Raw genomic sequence first — 24,874 nt, forward strand, 5'->3', positions numbered from 1 at the left:
ATGTCCACACAGAAAGTAAAGCCTCACAGCAGTGCCAGCTGGTGGTGTTGCTATTAATTGGAGTTTTAACATCTGTGACTGGAGGAGTATGCAGAGAAATTTGATTTATTTCTTATATGGCTTCCCATAACCAGATTATTGCCAATGCAAAGCTTTTATTGTCAGACTTCAAATTTTGCCCACAGCCATTCTGCTTCTGGTCCTAGTGTCAAAAATAATAGAAAGAATAAGGACTGAAGACTGGCAAACTACTTGGAGAGGCATAGGAATTCCACTCAGGAGTTCTGACAGAGTAATAAATAGCACACTGAATCACCACAGTGGAAAAAATGTCAAATGTCAGAGTGTGCATGCTTTTAAAGGCAGATGTTGCAAATTTGCAGATCCAAATCACTGAAGTGACACAGTTCAGTCCCTCCTTCCTGGCACTGTCTCTTCTGTCTCCCTCCTTTTCTTTGCAGTTGCTGGATTTTTATCAGTCCCTTCCATTTCTAAAGCAGTGGCCTTCAGCCTGTGGTTCATGGGCCAGCAGGGCTCTCTGAGGTGCTTATGTGACAAATACAGCTATGAAAAGCCAATTATTAGCTTCTCTGCACAGTGCTCTTCTTCCTTCCATAAGTGTTTGGATGTCTGCAAACTGGAAAAGATTGAAAGCCAGTGCTCTCAGAGCATCCATGTGCTCTCTATCCCTTTGTCTTCCCGCTTGACACCTCACCTCTGACTGTTGTGCCATTTGTGCTCATATTTAGTTTTTTTACTTGCTGCTCAAGATGCCATGCTCATGGACTCTCCCATTGTGCTAGTGCTGTGCCCTGAGCTGTGCTGCCTTGTCTGCTTCCTAGTTGTAGGGATGTTACATTCCTATGTGCACCACCCCTTTATACCTCCTTCTTGCCCTTGCATCCTTAAGCTGCAGATTCAAGCAAGTCTGCATTAATACTGGCCCGAAGTCGCTGTTGCCATCAGTCCACATCTAGCTCTACTGTTTGGACTGGTCCCTGTCCATCTTCCAGTAGAGAAATGATTTCTTCACTAGCTCCCATTCTTCTATTGTTGTCCTTCTGGCTGGGAGCTATGGTAGCAGTGACTGACAGGAAAGCCTCTCTCATGCTCTCACAGTCAGAAGTGGTTCCTGCCAGTCAGGGTTGCAAGTGTGCTGAGAAGGTTGCTGCAGGGGGAGATAGTCCCTCCTGCTGGTGTGCTGCACAAAGACAACTTCATTCTTCAAGCCTGCCAGGCTGCCACCCCATCATGAATTCTGAACAAACACAGGGAATGTAAGGCACATGGGCAGGAAGGAGCACGTTGCTCACTAAGATCCTTCTGGGGATGCACTACTCTGTGTGCTAATGAATCAGATGATAAAACAGGGGGTGGCAATTATGTCCTTATTGCCTGTAAATGTCTTTTAATTTGCCAAACGTTTAAGCTACCAACTTACTCTGTGCCCGTGTCTAAAGTCAACTGAAAACTACTGGTCAGAGTGAGCTATTTGAAGATGTCTGCTCTGACTGCCAGAGCTGACTTTTACGAAGTAGAGTTTGACCCTGTTTCCTTTCTGCTGAATGATGTCGAAGGCTTTGGTATCTGAAGTTCTAGAAGGTCTGTAGGTAGAGATGAAAGAAGCCTTGTTCTAATTACAGACTTGGGAGTCTCTGCTCAGCTGGCATTTTGTCTACAAAGTATTGGAGATCTATGGAAGTTAAGAAGTGACATGCACTGGAGGTATCAAAAGATGACAGCTTGTCACCTCACTGTAGTGCTTAATGGCAATGTATACCGTTATGGAAAGTTCGCACATTTTATATCAATAGAGCACACCCAACAGAAAACTCTGCTTTTTTAACTTCTGTTTTCAGGTTTTTGAAGTCACAGTTGGAATCAGGTTGGATGCAAATTAAAAAGCTTCTTAAGTAATTTTATCCAGCCTAGTTGCTATGGCAACCTTTAAAAAATGAAAGGCAAACAGCTCCACTTTCAGTTCTATCACAAACTTTTCAAGCCTGCTTTTTCATGCAGATTGTTGAAATTCCATTCATATACCAGTTTGAAGAGCTTTGATCAGCCTGGATGTTTATACAGGTTTGCCACAGTGATTTAAAGAAACTAGAACAGCAAAACAAAAGCATCCTGATAGAGGTAATGATTTGTTTTAAACCGAGTGTTGCCTTAGGTTTAGTAACTTAACGTATTTTCCTGGAAGCAGTGTCCATCCTTGACTGAATTTTATACAACTATAACAATTTATGGCTTTGCAGACATTCGATGATGATAATATATTGCAGACAGTTTAATCCTTTGGTCTCCAGCTTAAATCCAGACTTGGCAAAAGTGAAATTAGTTTTCTTCCTGTCCAGAAATGTTGGAGGTTGAAAGGCAAATAATAGGATATTTCAGTCTGTGGTCAAGTTTCTGTGAGGGTTCTAATAAACCGCTGTTGTATAAAGATGTTAGATAAAGTATCCTAATCGGACCAGTGTAAATGGGGAAATTCCCACGGGGAATGCAAGCTTTCCTTTGGCCAGTTCAGCAATGTGACACCTATCACCATTAGATTTCTCCAGTAAGATATGTAAGCTGATCTGTTCAAACATGTAAATCTCTTACCCTTGTTGAAATGCCATGGTGGCACTGCTTTATGGCAGGATAGAGTTTGAGAGGACCTACTGAGTATTGGAACAGCAGAAGCAAAGTCCAAACTACAAGAATACTTGCCAGCATCTTACTCCACATCAGCCAGGGTCTTAGGTGGCCTCTGGTGTTCCCATGTCCCTGTTTCCATAGCAGAAATATTTGTCCATAGGAGGGCATATGACCTGGAAGGAAATCACAGATTGCTCCAAACAGGTCCTCAGAGTAGATGGCAGGGAACAGGAACAAAGAGCTGTGACATGGATTGTACCTCACTATTTTTAGATATAATCAGAGAGATTTGAACTAGTGTTTTTGAGGCAATTCTCAAGGACACTGGTTAATACCCAGCCAGGTTATTGCTTCTGCTGTTGTTAGTATGGATCAGGTTATCTGTTGGAAAGCTCCAATGGGACCACTTGGAATTTTGTTAAGAAAATGGTGGATTCTTATTGATGTTAATCTATGCAGTACAGGAGCACTTTTCAAAAGGCAAAGCGATACAGTAGGTCTGGTGTTTAATGGACTTGTGAATAGTTTCCAAGGCACAGGCAGGCTTGTGAGAGTATTGCTTCTGTGTTAACTGTTGACAGTGACCATGGTAATTTGTGTTCTTTTCAGCTACGCATCACCTGCCTGATTCATTTCTCTCCATTTGTGATGTGTTTCTCTGTGGTGTGAATCCATCCCTGTCCATTCTGTCACATCTTCATCTTTCTCTTGCTGCTGCTGCTTCAGGTTTCTCTGAGCCTCAGGTAAGCAATCCCGGGGAGCTTGTGCCTCCTCCTTCATGCAGGAGGTCTTCAGTGATTATTAATTTGAAACTTCTGTCCCCCCCCATCCTAAATATCCTCCTTTAGTTGAGTGCTTCCATAATGTTTACAACACATCTTTCCAAGATTCCTGTATGCTAAGACATCGTGGCTTTACTAGTGATGAATTAAAACAGCAGGAGAATAAGGGTCAGGGCTTCATCTTTTCATGTATGGTTAAAGTTTTACTCCATGAGACTAAAGGGATAAAATCCTCTATTATTCTGTGTTCCATATTGCATGTAAGCAACAAATGATTTGGAATGGTGTTTCCAGATGCTAGAATTCAGTTTTGTTTCTGGTTGTCAGTGAACGTCTGGCTTCAGATTTGTGCCTTCCTCATCAGAACACCGGGCCAGCTTTAATGTTTTTATTCAAGAGAATTGCTGAAAGACTGCTGGTTGCTTCTAGTGTTTGAATAAAATAGGAGCAAAAAGCTGCAACAAGGTATTATGTCAGGAAGCAGTTAATGCATGTTTTCTTGTTAATGTGGGCAAACCATTATTTTTTATGCTTTATTTTTTAACGTCCTCTAAAAGACATGACTTCTTCTCAGTCCTGATGTTAGGAATTTCTGGCTGTGAGTTTAGCTGCAGCACAGAATTTCTTCAGTCAATTCCCAAACTTTTGGAACATTGGCCCGAAACATCTTGTTTTCAACTTTTGATTAAAGCACTGATTGGAGGCACTTTTTAATAATATTCTATAGGCTATGTTCCATGGTCTCAGGACTTGCCTGTTATTCATGGACCACAGATGAAGAGCCTTCCCTTAAAAGTTGATACTAATCTGTTTTAATTATCTCATTAAAGCTGTCAGCATCTAAATGTGTGGAGTATACTTGCGCTCTGTGAAATCCCTGCTAGGGAACCTTTCGAAGTAAATTGTGGACATTGTTGTACTTTGAGATACACAAACTGCTGGCCACAGGGTGCTTGTGAAAACTGTAGGAAGAGAGGGGGGAAACTGAATGGAAATGACAGAACCATTTGCTTTTAGGCACTTTTGGTGTCCGTAAAGATGTTATTTTTGCACAGTTGCAGACTTCTGGGAAGAAAGCTCCTTCCTGAGTGTAAGCTACCCTTTGGAAATGAATTACAGCACCCGTTTTTGAACATCTTTGAGAGTTTCAGAAGCATTCTTTTTTGGTCTAGCATGGATCTTGTTGTGGGTGATTTAATACAAACTAAGAAACACTCAATAAAATTTCTCCAATTAAAGAAAAGAGCTCTTCTAGGCTGAGGGCAGGAGGGTTTTCCTCTGAAAAATAGTCAGCCACTTCAAAACACAACTGCCTGGGGTTATTTCACTACTAAATTGTCTGATGCTTGCTAAGGCCATTGAAGTTAAGCCACCAAAATTTCATCGACTTATGCCAGCAATGGACTTCAGTCTCCATATCTGCTTGGTTTAAGTGCAAAATAGCTCTCTTCCTAGTTTCAGCAAGCCTCCATTCGTGCTTCCACCCCCAAGATGCGCAAGGAGAACTTGACAAACTCTAGGATTCATGTGGCCATGCTGCTGTCTGCACTTGGAATATTTGCAGCCTCACAAGCAAAGGTGAAAAGAAAACTTTTCTCATTCCTCCAGTAAGAGTGCCAGATGCACGCTTCTGGTTTCGGCAGTTACATGGTTTCTTAAAGAAAGCATTGCAGAGGGCTGCTGGCACAAGGGTGCTACCAGGTTTATAATGTGGCTCTGTCTGCCCCTCTAGTGGTTGGACTCAGTAGAACTGTTCACTGCTTAAGCTTTGGTGTCGTTAGCTCAAGAGGTGAGATCTACGGCAGAGATTCTTGTTTCGGGTTTGCTCAGTCTGTGTGACTCCATGGCAGGCTTGCAAAGCAGTGGATTAAAGCGCAAAATCCTCTTAATATGTTTGTATTTAAGGTGATTTTTGCAAACGTTTCAGGAGGCTCCTGTAGTGGCAAGAGCAGCCCTGTTCCTGGAGTGTGCGCGCTTCGTTCACCGCTGCAATCGTGGCAACTGGCCCGAGTGGATGAAGGGCCACCATGTGAACATTACTAAGAAAGGTCTGTCCCGTGGACGTTCTCCTGTTGTGGGCAACAAAAGGAACCAGAAGCTGCAGTGGAATGCAGCTAAGCTCTTCTACCAGTGGGGAGATGTAAGTGTTCGTTTCTCTTTTACTTACATTAAGAACTATACCAAAATGTAAAGGTAATTGGATCTTGTACAGAATTTCACTGCCAGTAAACTGAGGAATCATAAGTTTCCCTTCCAACTTGCACTTCACAGCCTGCCAGGATCAGCTCTTCTCTTAATGGAAAGAGACTTTGGTAGGAGGTAGCAGTGTCTCCTCCCCCTGAGGATTCCCTCAGACAATCCATTTCGTCCCCTCTCCTATTTCCAGTACTTACGCATGTGAATGCCTTGGAAGAGTAAGAGCAGGGCGTGTGATGCTACTTGCTTTTTTTCAAGCTTCCAAATATTTTTAGCCCAGGGCTGCTTGGGCTAGATATGGTGCTGTATATTTAGTAATGGATTTCTCTTTGACGAACTTAATTCAGTCTCTTTGCACCCATACCAACTGTTAGCACATTCTTTGGCAAGGAATTCTATAGGGCTACTACATGTCATCTAGAGAACTGTCTTGAGCTTAGCTCCTTCAAGTTTTATTTGATCGCAATCACTTTCCGTCCATAAATTAGGCGGTTGCCCTGTCTGGTGCTGTCAGTGTCTTTGGAAGGCCATTAAGGTGTACCTGCTGAAGGTCTGACACTCGCTGCAATCACTTCACAAAACAGTGGGAGAAGTTCCTTTGGCCTCTGCAGTGCCTGTTACATGTGTCTGTCTGGAAGTGAGCTTTGTGCTTCTCACCTCTTTTCACAAAATGAAAGATTTTTACAGTGAGCATTGTGATCAGGTTTAAAAACAAACAGACATAAATTCCAAGGCTTGGGGGAATTTGAAAACCATGTATTCCACAGTCTTGGAGTATTTACATAAGCCATCCCAAAAGAGCCTTACTGACCCATATTCTCCTAGGTTAAACCAATACATACATCTCAATGGAGCACATTGTAGGCCCACAGCCCAGGAGAAGAACATAGCTTGGGTGTGAGCACCCAAACTAATAAGCTTTGTCTTTTGGCAGCTCTCCTCGTTCCATTTCTGAATCTAACTTAGGGAATGCTACCTGGGCACCCTACTCTCTGTTATGTCTCAAACACAGGTGACTGTAACAGCACAAATACCAAAGATCCTTGAAAAGTGCATAGTGTGAATGCATTTGCTTCTGTATTCCATGAAGTCACCACCTTAGCCTAAAAACTTTGTGGATTCCAAGTGGAGAACATAGAATTACCTAGTCCTAGTATTTTTGCATACACTGCTGACTGTCAGGGCTATCCATTGCTGTTTGCAGACTCTATACATCTAGACATTTCTCTTTTCCTTATTATGACAAAAATGGGAGCAAGTAAGTAACTATTAGAAGCCAGTCAGATTCTCCCTCAGCTGCCAGTTTTACAAGCTGAAACAGTCCATGCTGGAAAAAGTTCAGGAAGGTTTTATTTTCAACATGTTAAAGTACCACTGCATGATGCAAGGTCACATGTGATGGCAGGCAGCATAGCATCATTCTTTTCACCCTGAACTTTAATGACATCATAAGATTTATCTGGATTCATTGTAGAAGCTAGAAATGGTGTGTGTGTGTCAGCTGCTTAGGAACATCCCAGAAGGGAAAAGCCTTACTTTTACTTTAAGGCAGGAGAAGATTTCTTCTTTTTTTACTGCAAGGTGTCCTGCTGCTCAGTAATATTTCTGTTTCTTCTCACTGGAGGCTAGGATGACATAGTTACCTATAGCATCACTGGCCCCCAAAGAGACTCATGCTTCACGATTGGTCTGCACCTAGCACTGCTGAGATGCAGTTCCTTTATGTACTTTATGTTAACTGCTGGGCAAGGCTGGTCCTCTGGCACTGCTTTTCTTCCCAGAAGCTGTTTCAGGTGAAGCTGGCTACAGCCAAACCTGTAGGGCTGGGACCCTGCAAGCTGCAGGCTTCTGTTGGTACTGACCAGGTTCCAACCAGATAAGCTGAGCCATGAGGAGAAACAGCTTGCTGTTGCTGTAATATAGGCACCTGCTGTAGAACATCTTGCTGTTTCTGTGTGTTAACCTGCCCATTTCACTGTGGCACTATCAGCATGAGGGGCTCTGCACTCACATAGCTCCTAAGCAGCTTCAGTACCAAGAAGATGAGCTTCCCTGCCCAGCCCATCTCTGCCTCCATGCTACCAGATGCTTGTCAGCACTAGAGCACACATCCTTTCTGCTTGGTGGCAGCAGAGCTGCGCTCTGGAAGGAAGATTCTTGGACAAAGAGAAGAGAAAATGCACTGAGGCCTTGTTCTGGTTTGGTTTGGTTTTCTTTTCAGTAAATAGGACTGGAAATCTGTGCTAATTCTGGATCCTAGCTTGTCTGTCATTGCTCACTTATTGTGATATATAGAGCTATTATCAAAGTTTAGTGAGACTGAGAATGAATGGTAAAACCTTTTTTGCCCACCCAACTCCTTTAATTCAGCCTCCCTAACATCCATCAAAGACTAACGGCAGTAAACCTCTGCCATGTGAGGTAGGGTTTCGACTGCCCGTGACAGTGATAAGCCTATTGAATCAAGCAATCTCACTTGTTATGCTGTCATTTGAAATAATACAGTGTTAAATCTATTCTGATCAGGTTAGTCTGTCACTTCATTTGGCTGTTTCTTTTAAGAGACATCTTGTTTTAAAGTGTGGCATGCTCTCTGCTGGGAAATAACACAATAGGAATTCAGTCCTCATTAGGTAGAAAGCTGTGGGATTATGTATGATTGCTTTAATATTAGGATGGACTACACAGCATAAATATTATGTGATAAATTAATGCTTTGTGGAGAGGCATGCAGAACATTTCTTCCTTTAAGTGCCTGAAACATGAAAGGGTAAAAAAATGAGAGATGTGGAGTTGTTATTTAGCAATGTGCAGGCTCACAGGCAGCTGAGATTGGCAGTTATTTGGATCATCTTGCAAACCACACCAATACCACCTTATTCTCTTTGTGTAGCAAAGTCTACCCTCTTCATTGTTGCTGGATTTCACAGGAACTGCTTAGTAGTGAGGAAGGATAGTTGTAATAAGTGACTGTTTATGTATTACTGCGTCACTTCAGCCCAGACAGGAAAATTACATAGTGCTGGCATGACCATCAATTCTGACTTGTAGAAGATCCAGAAATGCTCATCAGTATCTTTCTCTGAAGCTATCCCAAAACCAAGAAGGCCAAATGGCAAGTGCTGACAAAAGCTCTGTAATTAAACACATTTCCTATCTCACATAGTTTTACGTGCTTGTCTGTGCTCTCTTCACCTACCTGTAGCAAAGAAAATCAAGCAAATCCTTAAGAACTCTGAAGTGTCTTGGCAGGAAAGCATTCTTCTTGCTAACACACCCTTATCTGTAGCTTTGCTGACAGTACCATGAGGGCTGTTTACATGCTGATAATGATGCTTGCAATCAGCCATGAATAAGTTATCAATGTCTTTCTGGAGAACATAACAGTATCCAGTGGGAATCTGTCTGTGTTCTTTACGTGGATCCCCTCTACACCATTACCCATACACCTTGCCAGCTCTCATAACCGTATTTTCTGCTCATTTTTGGGAAGTGCATCAGGAAATCTTTCCTTTAAAGACAGAAGCAGACTTTCCCACAGTAGTTTTGTGGAGGAAACAGGGACTGCTACCAGATTCCTAAGTCAGAGGATAGTTTCTTAAACAGAAGGCATGCATTCCCAGTGGAAAAACTGAGCAAGAATCTGGAACACATATTTCAAGGGGAGAAAGAAAAGTGGGAGAAATTCATACAAAATAATGACCTGATCTCCTCCTGCCTGTTATGTGCTGGTTTGGGTTGGCGTTTTTGGGAATTAACCAAATCTACAAAAACTTTTTATCCTGAAATTTGACACTGTTTGGGAAAAAAAAGGGGAGGGGGGAATAAATGATGGGTTTGGTAGCAATTACTCTTTTATCTTCACCTTCTCTGCTGCGCTTCACAGACAATGAAACTTAAGCCAGGACATTCTGTTCTGGCAGGAACATCCTCACAACCTGCACTGGGCTGAGCCCTTGACCCCCAGGGTTGGGCTGAAATTCTCACCAGTGTGTGCTTTCTGTTTCTCCCTGTCTGCAGGCGATCGGTGTCCGCCTCAACGAGCTGTGCCATGCGGAGAGTGAGAGCCCTGCCAACCTGCTGGGCCTCATTTATGATGAGGAGACCAAGAGGCGCCTGAGAAAGGAGGATGAGGAAGAAGACTTTTTAGATGACAGTAAGGAGACTCCCTTTACTACAAGAACCCCCGCTTGTAAGAACCTCTGCTTTAGGAGCACTTAATTTTTCTTCTCTTTTCATCCTCTTACCACCCAGCTGTATTTCCCAGTCCCTCACCTTCACCCCAGCTTCCTTCCCTATTCTTTCCGTGCCTGGAAGTACAACATGACAAATGGGGAGCAGCACTGAAAGACTTTGAAGGAAAGGAGGAGGAGGGGGGGGAAGCCAGGCAGTGAGCTGCAATTCCTGTATACTGGCAACTGCAACTGTAAGCAGGGTAATAATTTGTTTCTTGAGTCTTGCTGGCACCTGAGTGCTAAAAGTGGTTCAGACTCCTTCCCGGTTATTTCTGCCAAAATATTTGTGCGAGATCAGCTGGTTTTTTGTTTCTTAACACTGAAGAGTCATCTCCTCACCTGATGTGAGTTGGCACAGCCCTACCAAAGGCTTTTAAATCTTGACTTCAGTATATTTGCCTGATTCTTAAGCAGAAACATAGCACAGTGGTATAAAAGGTATCATTGAAAATCTATGACTTAAGATGACTAAAACACACACATTTGCGCCTGTGTGTGCAGAAGGGTGGGAGGGGGTGACAGATCCCTGACTCTGAAAGTCTAGACAAGCATGAAAACTATAACAAACCCTGTGAATCAAAATAAGCTAAACCACATAGTGTTGTAGGTGTAGGTGAAGGTGGTAACAAACATGTCCTCTCCAGACACCATTTGTTTATACATGTGTGCTGTAACGTACTGCTTCCTGTGTACATATACTGTTGTTCACCATTGAATGTAGCGTGCTAGCACTTTTTCTGTGCCCGGTGTCTTTTTCTGTGGTTCTGGGTTTGTTCTTATCTCTAAATAAAGGCCAACTTTGAAGTCGAGAGGAGTAGGTGGGAACAGTGCAACGGCATTTTTGGGAAATGACCTCAAGAGAAGGCTATTAGCCCTAAGCTAGACCTTCACCCCTTCCACTGTGTGATGTGCCATCACTAGCAGCTTCATGAGTGTGGGCGTCTGTTCTAGATATGTTATTTGCCCTTTTGGAGATGTATCTGAAGCAGGTGGAGGGTGTACTCAAAATTTTCCCTCTCCTGCACTGTAAATGAGCAACTGCATTCCCATTCAAGGGGAGTGGAGTGGAGCTGCTATAAAGGGTGGTCTAAGACAAGCAAATGGACAGAACAGGTTGTGGTCTAGAAAGCCATTTAAAAGCTCAAGTATCCTCCTGAAAGCCAGTGTCTGAGAATAACTGAATCTGAGGGCAGAGATTTTCAACAACTGCCCTGTATGCTGTAAGGACTAGACTGAGGAGCAGGAAATATGCAGTTGAATATTCCGTTGCGCTGTATGTCTCATCTGTATTTGATAGTTCAGATTATTATAGTCCCTACAAAGTCCATAGTTCATTACTGTTAATGTGTACAGAAGAATTAGCAAGCATCACAGAATTAACCTGCTTTTATCTGATCCATGCAGTATCCTCTTACTTGTTTAGTTTGGACTATTTCTTTGCAAAAAGTAACTAGGTCATACATGGGGGAAAGCAGGTGAAAACAAATCTCTCTGACATGTATGTAGATGAAATATCAGGCATATTAAAAATAGATGTGATTAGTTGTTGTCACAACCAATTCGTTTATTTGCCATTTTTGCTGTCTGTTATCCTAAATAGGATTTTCCAAATCGATCAGGTGCTGAAGAATCCTTCTGCAAGCTTTGAGTGCCATTAGATGGGTTACAAAGTGTAGGATTTCTGAAGCTGATTGTTCAGACTCAGTTGAGACAAAACTTCAAGTGTTTCAATAATCCCTCTTCCCTTCCCCACGCTGCTTTAGGTTAAGCATTTGAATGCATAATTTGCTTAAGCAGTTTGATTTTGGTTGTTCCTTGATTATCCAAATAGCACTTGGATTCTCTGCGCAACTAAAGAAGCCTGAGGGGCTGTCGGGGGGGGCTGTCTCTTCCATTTGTCAGGGTAGTAATTAAGAATAGGCACAGTCTAGTCATAACTATGGAGTTTGAGAATTTTTCCTATATTTGAAAGGGGCTGTTTTCTAGAACTGCTGAAGATTTCACTGAGTGCAAAACTGTAAAGGGGAAGAAGGATATCTACTTCTTATCCTGCATTAAGTGAGACCTATAAAAAATGCTCTAAGATTACATTAGTTTAGTAGGTACTACACCCTAATATACTATCATACATGCTATAGTATATATGATATATGTATGTAAACTGTAGTATATATGTAGTGTACTATAATACACTACGGTGTTACTTCAATAGAATAGAATATATACTTTATTACATTATAGTGTGTTAGTACTATTGCAGGGCCTGGTAAATACATGAATTGATACTTGTTTGATTATGTTGCTTTTACTGTAAGAAGAGTCAGAAAAGACTCCTTTTCAGTGCAGCTTGCATTGTGCACCATATGTGAAAATGTCCATCACCTTTTGGTTCCAGGTTATGTATAATCTCCTCGCTCACCATAGAAATATTTTTTCCTAGGCACTGTGAATCCTACCAAATGTTGTTGCCCTTTTGCACTGAAAATGGCAGCCTGTCAGCTTCTTCTGGAGATAACCACTTTCCTTCGAGAGACCTTTCCCTACATGCCCAGGCCACGTACCGAGCCTCTTGTGGTAAGTGAACAGCACATACTGAAGAGGGAGCCATGCCCACAGAAGTTACTGGTCTCTGGCTTCTGTCTGAGGAGAGGTGGAGTGGGGTAGTAACTCAAGTGGACCTCTGATGCAGGAAGAAAGGTGTCATTGGTGAATAGAAGATGGGCGAGGCACATCAAATGGGTTGACTAAGAATATAAGACTGTGGAAGCACAACATGTACCAGAAGTTCATGAAAGTTTCAAACCAGAGAAGAGGACAGATTGAGAAACTGAGCGTGGGGACTTGAGTGGCATGGGAGATGGGCTGCAGGAGGTGACAGTGCTACCTAGCTGATTAGGAGGGACAGTTGACAGAGAACTGAACAGGGCAGCTAGGACAAAGGAAGAAGATGGTTTACAGAGAACTGGATGGAGAGTAAAAGTTGCAGATCTTTGGTTAGATGACAGAACTGAAGGGGAATTAAGGAAAGAGACAAGTCAAAGACACAAGGAAAGAAATAAGCTTCTGTGAGACCGAGCGAGGCACAGGCAAATCTTGCCATGAATAGGAAGCTAAATGACTGATTAGGGGAGAACTAATTTTGTGAACTCATGAAACCTTATTTCCAGTGGTTCATTCTCGTGTGGATTTTCTTACAACTGATAATGCAGTTTAACCTTGCCTTCAGCCCGTTGCTTCACAAAATGCACAGGCACTCAGTTATCTTTTGTCAAATTGGGTTGAAGATGACCATCACCTTTAGAGGTGGTTAGCATGGAATGAGATGAGAATTGAATAGCACACACACAATTTCATCTTTTAAGCCTAATTTATTTATGAAACCAGAAGAAAAATTAAAGAGTGAATGAGAAGATAAGTTTTTCCAAGAGCCCATGAAGGATTTAGCCCTATTATTCTGTTTTTTCTTAATCTCAGCCTTAGATCAAATTTTGCTGATGACAGTTGTGCTTGACAGGCTGATTTGGCTGGGCATTATTGTCATTAGGTTCTGAAATTAATTTCAAAGGCCGTAGATGACCTATGACGAAGTGACTCAGCCCCCAGGCATGCAAGAAGGGCAATTTTAAAACATAGGGATAAATTCAGCTGAAGTCTTCCTAAACACTTGGTTGATATTTTTACCATGTAATAAATGACTGCATCCAAAAGCAGGATAATACCAGAGTTTGGAATTTAGCTCAGTAAAGTAGTTAGGCTTGAAACTAAGAATATGTGGAGTAATGAAGATCAACAGAAATTTGTGCTTTTGTGACAGACAGAAATGCAAATGATAAATAGCTTTTCAGACTTACATGGGAGAGAGGAGAAGGAGTCATTCTGTTATGCACAGGCAGAAGAAACCTTAAGGTCAGTCACATTATGCAAGAGGCTGTTAGAGAAAATGGCCACAGAGTGCTTCTTTTACCTTTGTAGTGGGGGGGGGGAAATAGAACTGACACACTCTGGGTTAAAATGTTAAGTCTCTGTATTTATGGAGTGATGCTTCCTTTCCAAGAGAATCAAGTACATAATGATCCATAGACCTAAAATTCCAGCAGAGGAAAACTCACTCCCATTGGTGTTTGTAGGCATACCTGTTCCATAGGTATGAGCACAGACTTAGCAGCCTAGAAAAAAGTGAAGCATTTGCAATGAACAAGTTGTGGTGGACCAGTTTAACTACCCAAGTCCATCCAGACTTGCCAGGCTGAGTGTAAGCACCCATACCTATACGTGAGTGAGGAAGGCAGTCCTGACTGAAGTTTCAAACAAAAGCCTTTTACTGAAGCTGGTGGAGTAGAGACAAGCTCGCTTTGCACATGTCTGGGAGTGATGAATACATTTTCTTGGAGCCTGCTGCTTCACAGTAGAGCCAGAGAACTGGAACTTGTCATTTGCTGTGGGTGAAAGTCATTCATTTTAGTTTAGCAGTTGCTGAAGATAGATAGACTGTGTGCATTGTCATTTAATTTGAGGGGGCAGCAATTTCCAGTGTCAGCATGTTGACAGGCAGCTGGAGGAGTAATGTGTTCAAGCACTCCAGGTAGGGAAAATCTGGCCATGCCCTAGGACTATACCTGTACTGCTGTCATGGCTTTGCGTATGCATGCTGATTTGTGAAGATGCTGTAATTCAGACAGATTTGATCACAGATTTTTATCCTAAAATACTTTAGCCTTTGTTTCATATCCTAAGCTCTGTCAGATGATGTTTTCATTCAGGTTCACCAGCAATTTACTCACAGCAAGGAGGTTTGTGTCATCTTAGATTTCACCTAGTTACATTTTGGGTGCATAGATCTCAAAGCTGATGATATCCCCAGTCAAAAGGTACAAATGATGTTCTTGAAGAGCCCAGCATTTTAACTGTTTGCCAGTCTGGGAATTCACAGTCCTTCTTTCACCTTTCTCGCTGTGGTTATGGAAAGAGGATGAATGTCCATAGCTTGTGGAAATTTAGGACTTCTGCTTTTTTTGGCTCAAATTAGTAGCCAGTAGGTGACACAAATGGTGCCATTTCTGTTAATAAGAGAGAATGATGGTGCAAACTAGCTTCTCCCTGGTGCAGTGTTTTTTATTTTCCGGAATTTAAGTGCAGCCAACGTTTTTATTACTCCCTGTTTTGTGCTGTGTCCTTTCAGTCTGATCTGCACACAGAAAGCTTGCTCTGGGCCATGCTTTCATGGCTGTCACACTGTCAGCTGCCTTTCTCAGCTTTTCTGCCTTTGATGAGAACAGATCAATGCATTCTCTGATCAACCATGGGTCCTTTTGGAGCAGAGACATAACCATCCACCCAGCATCTTTGGCAACAGCTACCGTTTATTGCCACCTGTCCATGAGGGACTATTTATGTGTTTTTCCCCTCATGAGCCTGCAGACAGGGCACCGATTCACTAAGCAGTGTTAACCTAATAAAGCGTGTTAACACTTCCTAACTCTTCCATCCCGACAGCCTGCCTCAGGGTGCTGCAAGCCCAATGAGTAACTGGATTAGAAAGTGTCAGAGTAGATGGAGAACTGTGTGATAGAAATAAAGTCCCATCTGAAGCAGTTCTTCCTGAAGCTTCTATGGTTGCAGTGGAAAGCATGAGGGCTCATACTGCTTGCACATCTCTGTGGTCTACATCCTGCTACAGGATCTGGAGAGCTGCAGGCTGCGTCTGGACCCTGAGATGGATCGGCACAGGTATGAAAGAAAGATCAGCTTTGCTGGGGTTCTGGATGAAAACGAAGATTCGAAGGATTCCCTGCACAGCAGCAGCCACACCCTCAAATCTGAGGCTGGCTTCGAGGAGAAAAAAGGTTTGTCAGCATAATACGGCTTTTGTATTCTCAGGGCTTGTGAAGTGGCGCTTGATTTTGTGTTTCCATTTGCATAGACCGTGTTAAAAGCAGGCAGCCATGGAGTCACGTGGCTTCGAATCATTTCAGAGACGCTTCTGGCCTTCAGGGTTAAATATAACAAATGTGAGAAGCAAAGATATTAAATTTTATAAAACGCTGCTGTGACTGATGCCAGCTGAGGGCATTGCAAGACTGCTAAAAGGGGGAGGGTGCCTTGTTTGAAACTGTCTCTCAGCGCGATGCTGAGAGGAGCATCGCTATTTGATTCACTTTAAAAATAAAGATCAAAAGTGTTCTTGTTCCTCTTTTATTCTGAGCACAGTTTCTCATTTTGGGAAAACCACAGATAGGAGGGATCTTTCTGTGAAAATCTGTACCAGTTTGGAAGTCAATGGCATCTCACAGAATTAGTGGTTGATCACTTGATCTCTGGAATTCTTTGCTACCACATGAAAAAAACACACATCTCTGTGGCTTTTGATGGCTAGCAGTTTAATGTTCCCAACATATTGTATACTGTACAAGCAAACCTCAAGCTCACTGTGTTTGCTAAGAACAGCAGATTGTTTCCATTTTTGAGCCATCTCACGCAAAACTCGCATACTCTCTGATGGTACAAGTGTTGCAATACAATATACAGTCATCGTGCGTATTTGCAATTAGAGGCTAAAGTGGCAGACAGTTCCTGTAAATGATTTTCCCTCTAAGAAGTTTTCTAAAACTGTTGAAATTCTGTCTCATAATAGCCATATAAAGGTGTTTGAATGATAATTCTGATGACTGTTTGAAAAGGATAAATGTTTGATTGTTTGGAAAGGATGGAGTCTGGCTGGTTATCCTCTAAGAACTGTAATGTGCATTAATGATTCAGAGGAGCTTTTATTGACTTCAGGGGGCTTTGGATAAAGTTTGTGCTTTCTTCAGCTGTGACTGCCACAATTACTGGAGAAGATATTAGAAAACATTAGAACTGCTTCCAAGACTTATGAGTGTGTCAGGTGGGACAGTTAATCCTGTGAAGACAGCTAGGTATACACCTAAGAAAGGTGAGCTGGATAAATTCATGCTCAACTTCATTTTTGGTACCCTCGGCACACTGGCAGCCCGGAGGAGCACACAGCCTTGTGGTCTGTCTGATAGTCTAAGTTCAGCAGGATGATATGTCTCTAACTATTTAGATAAGGAAAAACTTCTTTTCAGGTTTGGCTTTTTATTATTATACTTATGGCAATTACTTGAAACCACTTTTCAGCATCTCAGGCAGCAGTCTTGTCCACTGGGATGTTACCTGAGTGGGAGCGTGCCTATAAGCATGCAGTCCTGCTGGAAAATGCTAGTGGCTGTTCTCTATCCTATTTTTCTCAGAGACAGTGCTGACTTAGATTTTCCTTCATGTGTTACTGTGCTACAGGCAAAATGCAGAACTATTTTTGCAAAGTTAGTATTAACTTTCTGCATCCTTGACTCTGTTAAACTACATTTTCCCTGCAGTTTTGGTCGGGTTTTTTTCCTCATTCTCCCTTTTCCCTAAGCTGCAATGCAGTATTCCTTGACTAAATCTGCCTCTATACTACATGTTAGAGATGGGAAATGTGACTACGGTAGGAAGATTGAATCCTAATGTACTAATATACTCTTGGCAAAAATGGAAACTAAATAAATGCAAGATAATGTTATATTTTAAAATGACAGTAATTAATGTTCTTTTCTCTGGCCACAGCATATTCTTCTGGGGATCCAACTGGGCCAAACATTACAGATGCAGAGGCATCTTTTGTAATCTACACTTTCCTAGATAAGAAAATGTTGTTGTGCAAATGTAACTAAAACTGTGTTGCCTGCAGTGACAGGTTTCTCTGCCTTAACCTCTTTGATAAGTACTAATCTGTTTCCTTTCATTTTTTACTGGAGTGTTAAAAACTTTGCTCTCATTGCTCACCCCAGGTGTGGCTTAACAGCTATCCAAAAGCTGCAAGTTTACTGTATAGAATCTGCTCCAGGTAGGTCTGAAATACAGACACTAAAGCTAGGTAGATGCAGGCTCTCAGAGGATCTTATGTACTCTTTGGGTACTAAAATGGGATTCTACGGACCTGATGAAATGCAGTCACAAGTCCTTAAGTGGTTTGGCATTCGAGGGAAAAGAGCCACTGTATTGAGGCTGATCTGAACAGAATTCAGGCCGTAGTGATTGCTAAAGAACTCAGCATATTCACTTGGAGGGAGATTCTCTGTCACTCAACAGTGATTTGCCCAGCTGTTACATGAGGACTGAGGAGCAGGTCTCAAAACCTATCCAGATATCTTCGTCCAGGATGTTAGCCACTGGAAATGGGATTGGGAATGGGGTTCTGAAGGAATTAGGGGCATTCTCAGGAGTAAAGGTGTGTTAGATTTTGCCTGAAGCCAAAATATAATTCTGTTAAAATATTTTGCTTACCCATGGTATCCAAAAAGCTGTATCCTGTTCATTCTCAACAACACACCAAAATCGATCACACGTGGCCTTGCCTGATTAGATCTGCAGTAAAATGACTGAGTGTTGCAACATTTGGACTGACGTACTGCCATGTACTGCCTTTGAACTAAGAGGAGAATGAAAGTGCAAACGGTTGGTGCTTTGAACATTGAACCATTTCATGTCTGTGCTCATCAAAAATGCAGTGTCAATGGATGTTGTTAATGCCTGAAAGCTGCTGATTTGTCTGAAGGAGAGGATCTACGTGCTCCTGTTTCCTCTAAAGCATTCTAATGATGAAGAGTAACATGCAGAGACACGGATTTATGCAAATCTTACTTCAGAGAAGTCTCACGTGCTAACCCCATGAAGCAGACTACCCTTCTGCAGTCACATGTGCTGTATGAGTAAATAATTGATCCTACTGCAGAGCTCAGTGAGGTTTACAGACCCCAGGCCCACAGGAAAATAGGTTTGTCCATGATGCCTTGTTCATGTTTGGGATTCAGCCATCTGTCCCTAGCAAGAGGGGATTCTGCACTAATGTAAACCCCAGGGGCTGGCAAAGAAAACTGCAGTTTACAACCATTGGGCAGATCCTGTTTCCTGGCAGGAATTGAGTCAAATTGGTGTGAATCGTAAGGTTTTCCTTGTCCAGGTCTTGGGTTTCTGTTAGAGCAGCTGACTCTACTTGCTGGTGGGTGAACAAGGGCTAATTCCAAATACAGACAAGGCCTGAGGTGACGTACCAGGTCTCCAGGAAATGAGGTGCTGAACACGTTTCCATAAAGCATCTTTACTGCCTGATTGACAGAGCTGCATTGGCGGTGGCTTTGGAGGGAGCCTCTGGCCCCACATTCCTTGGTAGAAGAAAAGACGCTGCAGTACAGGCTGACAGCAAAGGGGAGGGAGGGAAGGGAGGGCCAGGATATCTTTCTTTTTTAAATGGGGAAAAATTAAGGGGAAAAAAGTCCTCTTTTATTCTTTTAATACAGTTCCCATCAGGAAGATCAGGATAGGAGGCTCCCGCTTGCTCCAGATTAAAGGAACCCGCAGTTTCCGGGTGAAGAAGGGGGGTTCCCTTTCCAGCATTCGCCGGGCCGGCAGCCTAAAGAGCACCAAGTTATCACGGCAGGACTCAGAGTCTGAGAATGAGGAGCTGCAGCTGTCCCACAGCAGGGACACTGTCACTGATATAGGTAACTTAGACAAGTGGGTGGAAAGGGAGGGGACAATAGGCAGGACCTAAACTCCTGATGTGATTGCAGCAGAGCTAGAAATGACAGGAGACCCTCACCCCAGCAGGCTAGGGGAAACCTAGAGTCCTCTTCAGGTGACTGCCTGAGCCAGGAGCACATTCAAATCCTGGGTGCAGCGTTGGCTCCGTGCACAGGTTAGCAATTCAGAGCTCCGTGTTAGAGCATGAACTCTTGGAATGCTGGTGCCTGCCAGCCAAGCGCATGCTGTCTTTAGGGGAGCACATGCACGTGTGTATATGCACATACACACCCCCCTAAGTCCTATGATACAATGAATACATGAGGTCATATGCATATACTGTCTGTAGTGGCAGGAGAGATATATATATGTACAGACATGCACTTCATATCCTCTGTAGGATATGATGTCATAGGCATGTTTTATGACATGTAATATATATATTCCTATATATAGAACATAACATGTACATGCTACATACTATATTTCTACATATTGGCATATACATATACTTTTACAGTTTACAGATGCCTTTCTTAATCTTCAAAAGATGGATCACCATATGTCTGTCTTACGGAAAGCAAATGAGCATCCTGCCATGAGAAATCTCCATCACAGTTGAACTAAAGGGGTTCCCTCTGCTAGAGATGTTAACCAAAACCTATGGTTTGGACACATTTGGAGCTGAAATAACCTCCCAAGCTTAATGGTCATTTTTATGTTCCCCAAAAGATGCTTCAGTAGGTGAACATGGAGAGTGGGATTGCCTGTTCTGTAGACTGTGGCAAGTCACAGTTAACTCAAAGAGGAGAAAGAAAGGATTAACCAGAATTCATCCCCAGCCATCTCTTTAGAGTGTTACGTTAGTTTGATAGGAGGCCTATGGGTTATGAAATGGCTAGAGGAAACACAGGGATCTGTAAAGTTCCCAGAGAAATCACTCCCTTGCCTGAGTTCTTTAGAACTAGTGTGCTAGAATCAGGATTTTTTTCCCCTTTTATCCCCATAGCATTAGCAGTTTCCATGGGCAATTGGCAGTGACTTTGCCCATTGGCATTTCCAGTTGGATGCCACTTCTGGTTGGATTTTTTTGTTGATGTTTTTAGCCACAGAGCCCAGTCAATGCAGATCACTAAACCAACCATTTGCAGCATCTGAATGGTGCAAAGAATTTGTTTCCAATGTTTTTTGTTTGCCTTCTCCCCTTCCATTGAAGAAAAAAGTGGGGAGGGAGCAGCGTTTGCTAGTGACAACATGGCCTGTGAGCCAAACCTAAATGGTTCTTGTAATTGTCAAGCCAGCATGATCCAAGGACTGGGGAGGGGTGTCCCAATGCAGTCTCTCCAATGTGGCATATTCTGTGTACTCTGGTGTATTCCCACAAGGCTGGCCTGGCTTACAAGTGCTGTCCCTAGTCTTACAGCACACAGGGAGCAATAAAAACAACCACCTTTTGGGTATTTTTCTTTTGAAGAAGGGAGCCCTTGGAGCGCGAGCGAGCCTAGCATTGAGCCCGAGGTGCTGAGCAACACAGGCGCGGAGGAGAACTATCATCGGAACATGTCGTGGCTGCATGTGAGTATAAGTCACCTCCAGTGCTCTCAAGGATGGCATTTTCAGTAGGAAAACCTTCCTGCTGGCAATAACCAGATCACAATCTGTGCTTTCTCCATGTAGCACCAAGGATCTCAAGTGTAAGTAAGCTGTGAACTTTGGAAATGTCTATTTGTCATTTCTAACATGGACTAAAACCAGAAAGCTTTTGTGTTGCTCCCTCTATTTTGTATATTTAAGTTGTATGGCAGAAAGGGACTGTTTCTCTCTAGTGTGCCAGGACAGCCATGCTACCTCAGCTAAGAAATCCATTAGCTCAGTGTTCTATCTTCAGCATGGCTAGTAGGGGTAGTTCAGGAAGAGTAACAGAATGGGCTGCAGTGTGAGCTGGGCTCCCAGCTTCTGGGAGATGGCATTTTAGAAGCTGCTTCAGCTGGAGGTTCTGTCATGACCATTATGTTTCCTAACTGCAAGAAAATTTTTCCTAGGGAGTTTTTCTAACCCCTTTTTTGAGCCAATTTATATACTTTTGTCTCCAGTAACTCTACAACAATGAGCTTAATTATGCACTTTGTGAGGGGAAAAAAAATACCTACTTTTGGAACATTTTCTTTGGTTCCCTTGGATATATTTTATCATGATGTCTAACAGTTTCTGCAGTTTCTGCTGTATCCAATAGATGAAGAGTACAACGGTGCAGATGTGGTTTGGTCATGCAGGGCCTAAGACATCCATTTTGGTGATCTCTGTACCTGTGATTTAGGCATGTCAAAAGTCAGTTGAGCAAGTCTTTACACAGTTCAGTCCACTGGTATCCAAAGACTACACCTTGACCTCTGTTCTCTCATGACACACTGTGATGGTGCAGTATGGACAGCATCTTTTGGAGCAAAGTTGGGTTAACTCCCTGTACACGGACTGATTGTATCCTGCACATGTGTATGAGGACAGATGCTTTTTTGACTTCTTAGTTGCCTTTGAAAAAGATAGCTGCCAGTAAAGAGTTGATGCCCCACACTCTCCCCCAAGCACTTTGCACAGTCTGCTCTCAGCTGCCTCATTCCTATGAGGTTTGGGCAAGAACAGGCTTAATCCAGTACTGTGATGTGAGAAGTTCTTGATAGTTGTCATTTTTGGAAGAGGATGGCAGAGGAGGGAACTCAAATGTCATGTCTTGCAAGCTAGTACTTCAGTCCCTGGACAACCCTGCTTCTCTGTCAGTACTCTAATGCTGTTGGTAATGATTACACTTCCTTTGGAAATTCCAGTGTACTAAACTGAGTACGTTAGTCATGAGAGTATGTATGAGGCAATGAATTGCTAAAGGATAAAGGCATATCCCTAGCCAGCAGCTTAGGATAACTCATGGTGCCTTTGCTCAGTGTGGGAGGATGCATGGACTCATAAACATGAGGCATAAACTGAAGGCAACTCAAGATGTTTGTCTCGCTTTGCATGTGATTAGCCTGCATAGGAGAAGGAAAGGTTTGAAAAATCACCTGTTCCAGTTAATATGAGCACTTTCTGGTTTTGTTTGCTGGAAGGAAGGTGTGGGTGAGTGGGCACTAAAACTACAGGCAAAAAACCCCTGCTTTACTTCATATTCACAAGCAAACCACTCAAAAGGATCACTGGTTCCAGTTGCTTCTATGCAGGCACCAGCATTTCCTTTACTGTCATTTATGGCAACCCAGTGTGTGATGTCCTTACTCTGTGTCTGAGTACTGAACTAGAAGTTGTAACAGTGGAGCAGAGGTGGGGTAGAGGCTATACAATGCTGATCAGATTTATACCATTTGTGTATTGACACAACACCAGCAACTTGAGTTATTCCTGGTTGCCTGTTCTGGCCTAATGTTATTTTGAGGTCAGACAGAGACAAGAATCCCACATACACAGTGCAGATTTGTTTTAAATTAAGCTCCTGGCTTTTTAGAAGCCTAAATATTTGAGGATTGAGAGTGCTGTGGCTCCCTTGCTTTAAAAGAGCCAGCACAGACTGTAAGTGGATGGAAAAGGTGGGATAGCTTCTTTCTGGTAGTTCTGGGTATTTCTACACTAGGTCTGGGATGAAGAGGATTCATAAAGGCCAGTTATGACCCACAGTGTGAATGCTTGTGTATTTTCATCAAAGTGCTAGAAGTGGCTGGGTTTGTGTACTAATATGAACAACGATGTCCAAAGAGCTACTGGACTGTGCTTTGCTCCTCTGGGAAGAAACCCTCTGAGTCACAGCAGAGAGCAGTCACTGTGTATAGACTTACCGAGGCTGTCTTTAGTTAGGTAGTTTAGGGACTAGTAGCAGTGTTGCTGCAGCAGAGCCCAGAATAGCTAAATGCCCAAATATTTACTGTTTCTTAGACAGGTTTTAGAACTCCCTACTGCCATATGGCAGCACCACCAGAAATAGAATGTAAAGCTAGGCTGGATGAGCCTACCCAAGCACAGGGAAGGAAGCATATATAGAACAACTGGCACAGCTTATTCCTACTTGAGAGCATACTGAGACATTTCCTTTCATGTTCCTTGAAGGAAACTAACCCCTGAACCTGGTGGGTTTGCAGCTTGAATGATGATGGAGTAGTTGACAATTTCCAGTGTAAGCCCTCATCTCAGAGTGGTAATACAAGAGCTTTCCTGCAAACTGTTTTCCTCAGCCTTAATCTTGCCACCAGCCAGCCATACACATCTAACAGCAACTCTGTATCTTTGCTTTGTTAACACTAATGTTTCTTTAGCCATGCCTAGCTAGTTAGCTTGAGTGTTTCCGTCACTGGCTGCCTTGTGCCGTTCTCTGTGTACTGCTCTTTTCTGTAGGTAACTATTCTCTTTTTTTCAAGGTTATGATCCTATTATGCAACCAACAAAGTTTCATATGTACCCACATTGACTACTGTCACCCACACTGCTACCTCCATCACAGCCGGTCCTGTGCTCGCCTTGTCCGGGCCATCAAACTCCTGTATGGAGACACAGTGGACTCTCTGCGAGAAAACAGCACATTGAACACTGTGGCAAGAGGCAAAAAGCAAAAGGAAGTGAGTAGCTGGAAAAAGCAGAAGGTTTGGGGTTTGTCTAGGAAGGTCATTATTACCTTCAAGAACTGCATCATGTGCTAAAACTGTTCTTTCACAACAAAACTAATACAGCCTTTCTTAAACACAGCTTTGCATTTAGCGTTATGGAAGGAATGTAATCTGTATTGATTGGAAAGAATCTTAGTTGCTGATAATGTCATTTAAAAGCTTGTAACCTGTTCTGTTATAGCCTCTGTCAGCCACTGGGGGCCCAGTCTCTTTTTCCACGTTTCTTCTCGTCTGTTAATAACTCTTGAAGTTCTTGTGAAATCTTGCATAATTTCTTTCTTTTCAGTTTGAACTCTCACAGCTGTTCCAAGGGCTGTGTACATTAGTCTTTAATGTTGCAGTCTTTTCAGTGGCACACTTTTAGTACCAGTTCAGGAGGATAATCATACAGGATTGTGCCTTTTTAGCCACTTTAGTGGTGCCTTTAACTTCAGTGGAAATAAATCTCTGCTGTCAGTGAAGTGCCCACCCAGGTACCAGCTGAATCCTGTCAATAGGTGGTTAATACTTTCATATACCTGATCACAGCAGACAGACTACAGTTATTCTGAATACTTGTAATGGTGGAGTCATTCAACTGCTTTACTGTAACATTGAAAACTAAAGTGTTCATAAAACTCTTGTGAAGATTTCGGCTGGATAAAGAGGTTATCATCCTGTAAGAGGAAAAGGAAGAAGTAGGAAACAAGTTCATAATGTTTCTTCATCAACTAGCAGATTGTTTCCTGTCAAGTTAGAAAATCAAAGGGTATTTGTATGGAACAAAGCACAGAGCAGATGAAACAACAGCTAATGATTCGGCTTTCCTGGAAACTAT

At 42.6% G+C, this 24,874-nt stretch overlaps 1 protein-coding gene across 3 annotated transcripts in view; it reads left to right on the forward strand.

Annotated features, from left to right (window-relative positions):
- UNC80 (unc-80 homolog, NALCN channel complex subunit) overlaps positions 1–24,874 on the forward strand; it is a gene marked incomplete at both ends in the record, with an annotated part of 120,051 nt that overhangs the window by 41,605 nt on the left and 53,572 nt on the right. For 2 of the 3 annotated variants that reach the window (XM_080632002.1, XM_080632003.1), the window contains 6 exons: positions 5,353–5,565; positions 9,642–9,777; positions 12,297–12,430; positions 15,534–15,699; positions 20,892–20,992; positions 23,812–24,009. In XM_080632002.1, the coding sequence (XP_080488128.1) occupies positions 5,353–5,565; positions 9,642–9,777; positions 12,297–12,430; positions 15,534–15,699; positions 20,892–20,992; positions 23,812–24,009 (948 nt within the window). Of the gene's footprint in view, positions 1–5,352; positions 5,566–9,641; positions 9,778–12,296; positions 12,431–15,533; positions 15,700–19,194; positions 19,399–20,891; positions 20,993–23,811; positions 24,010–24,874 lie in introns of all 3 variants that reach the window. The other variant, XM_080632001.1, reaches the window with a different exon arrangement.

Source organism: Psittacula echo (genome assembly GCF_963264785.1).
Source record: "Psittacula echo genome assembly, chromosome: 20".
Classification (NCBI taxonomy): domain Eukaryota; kingdom Metazoa; phylum Chordata; class Aves; order Psittaciformes; family Psittacidae; genus Psittacula; species Psittacula echo.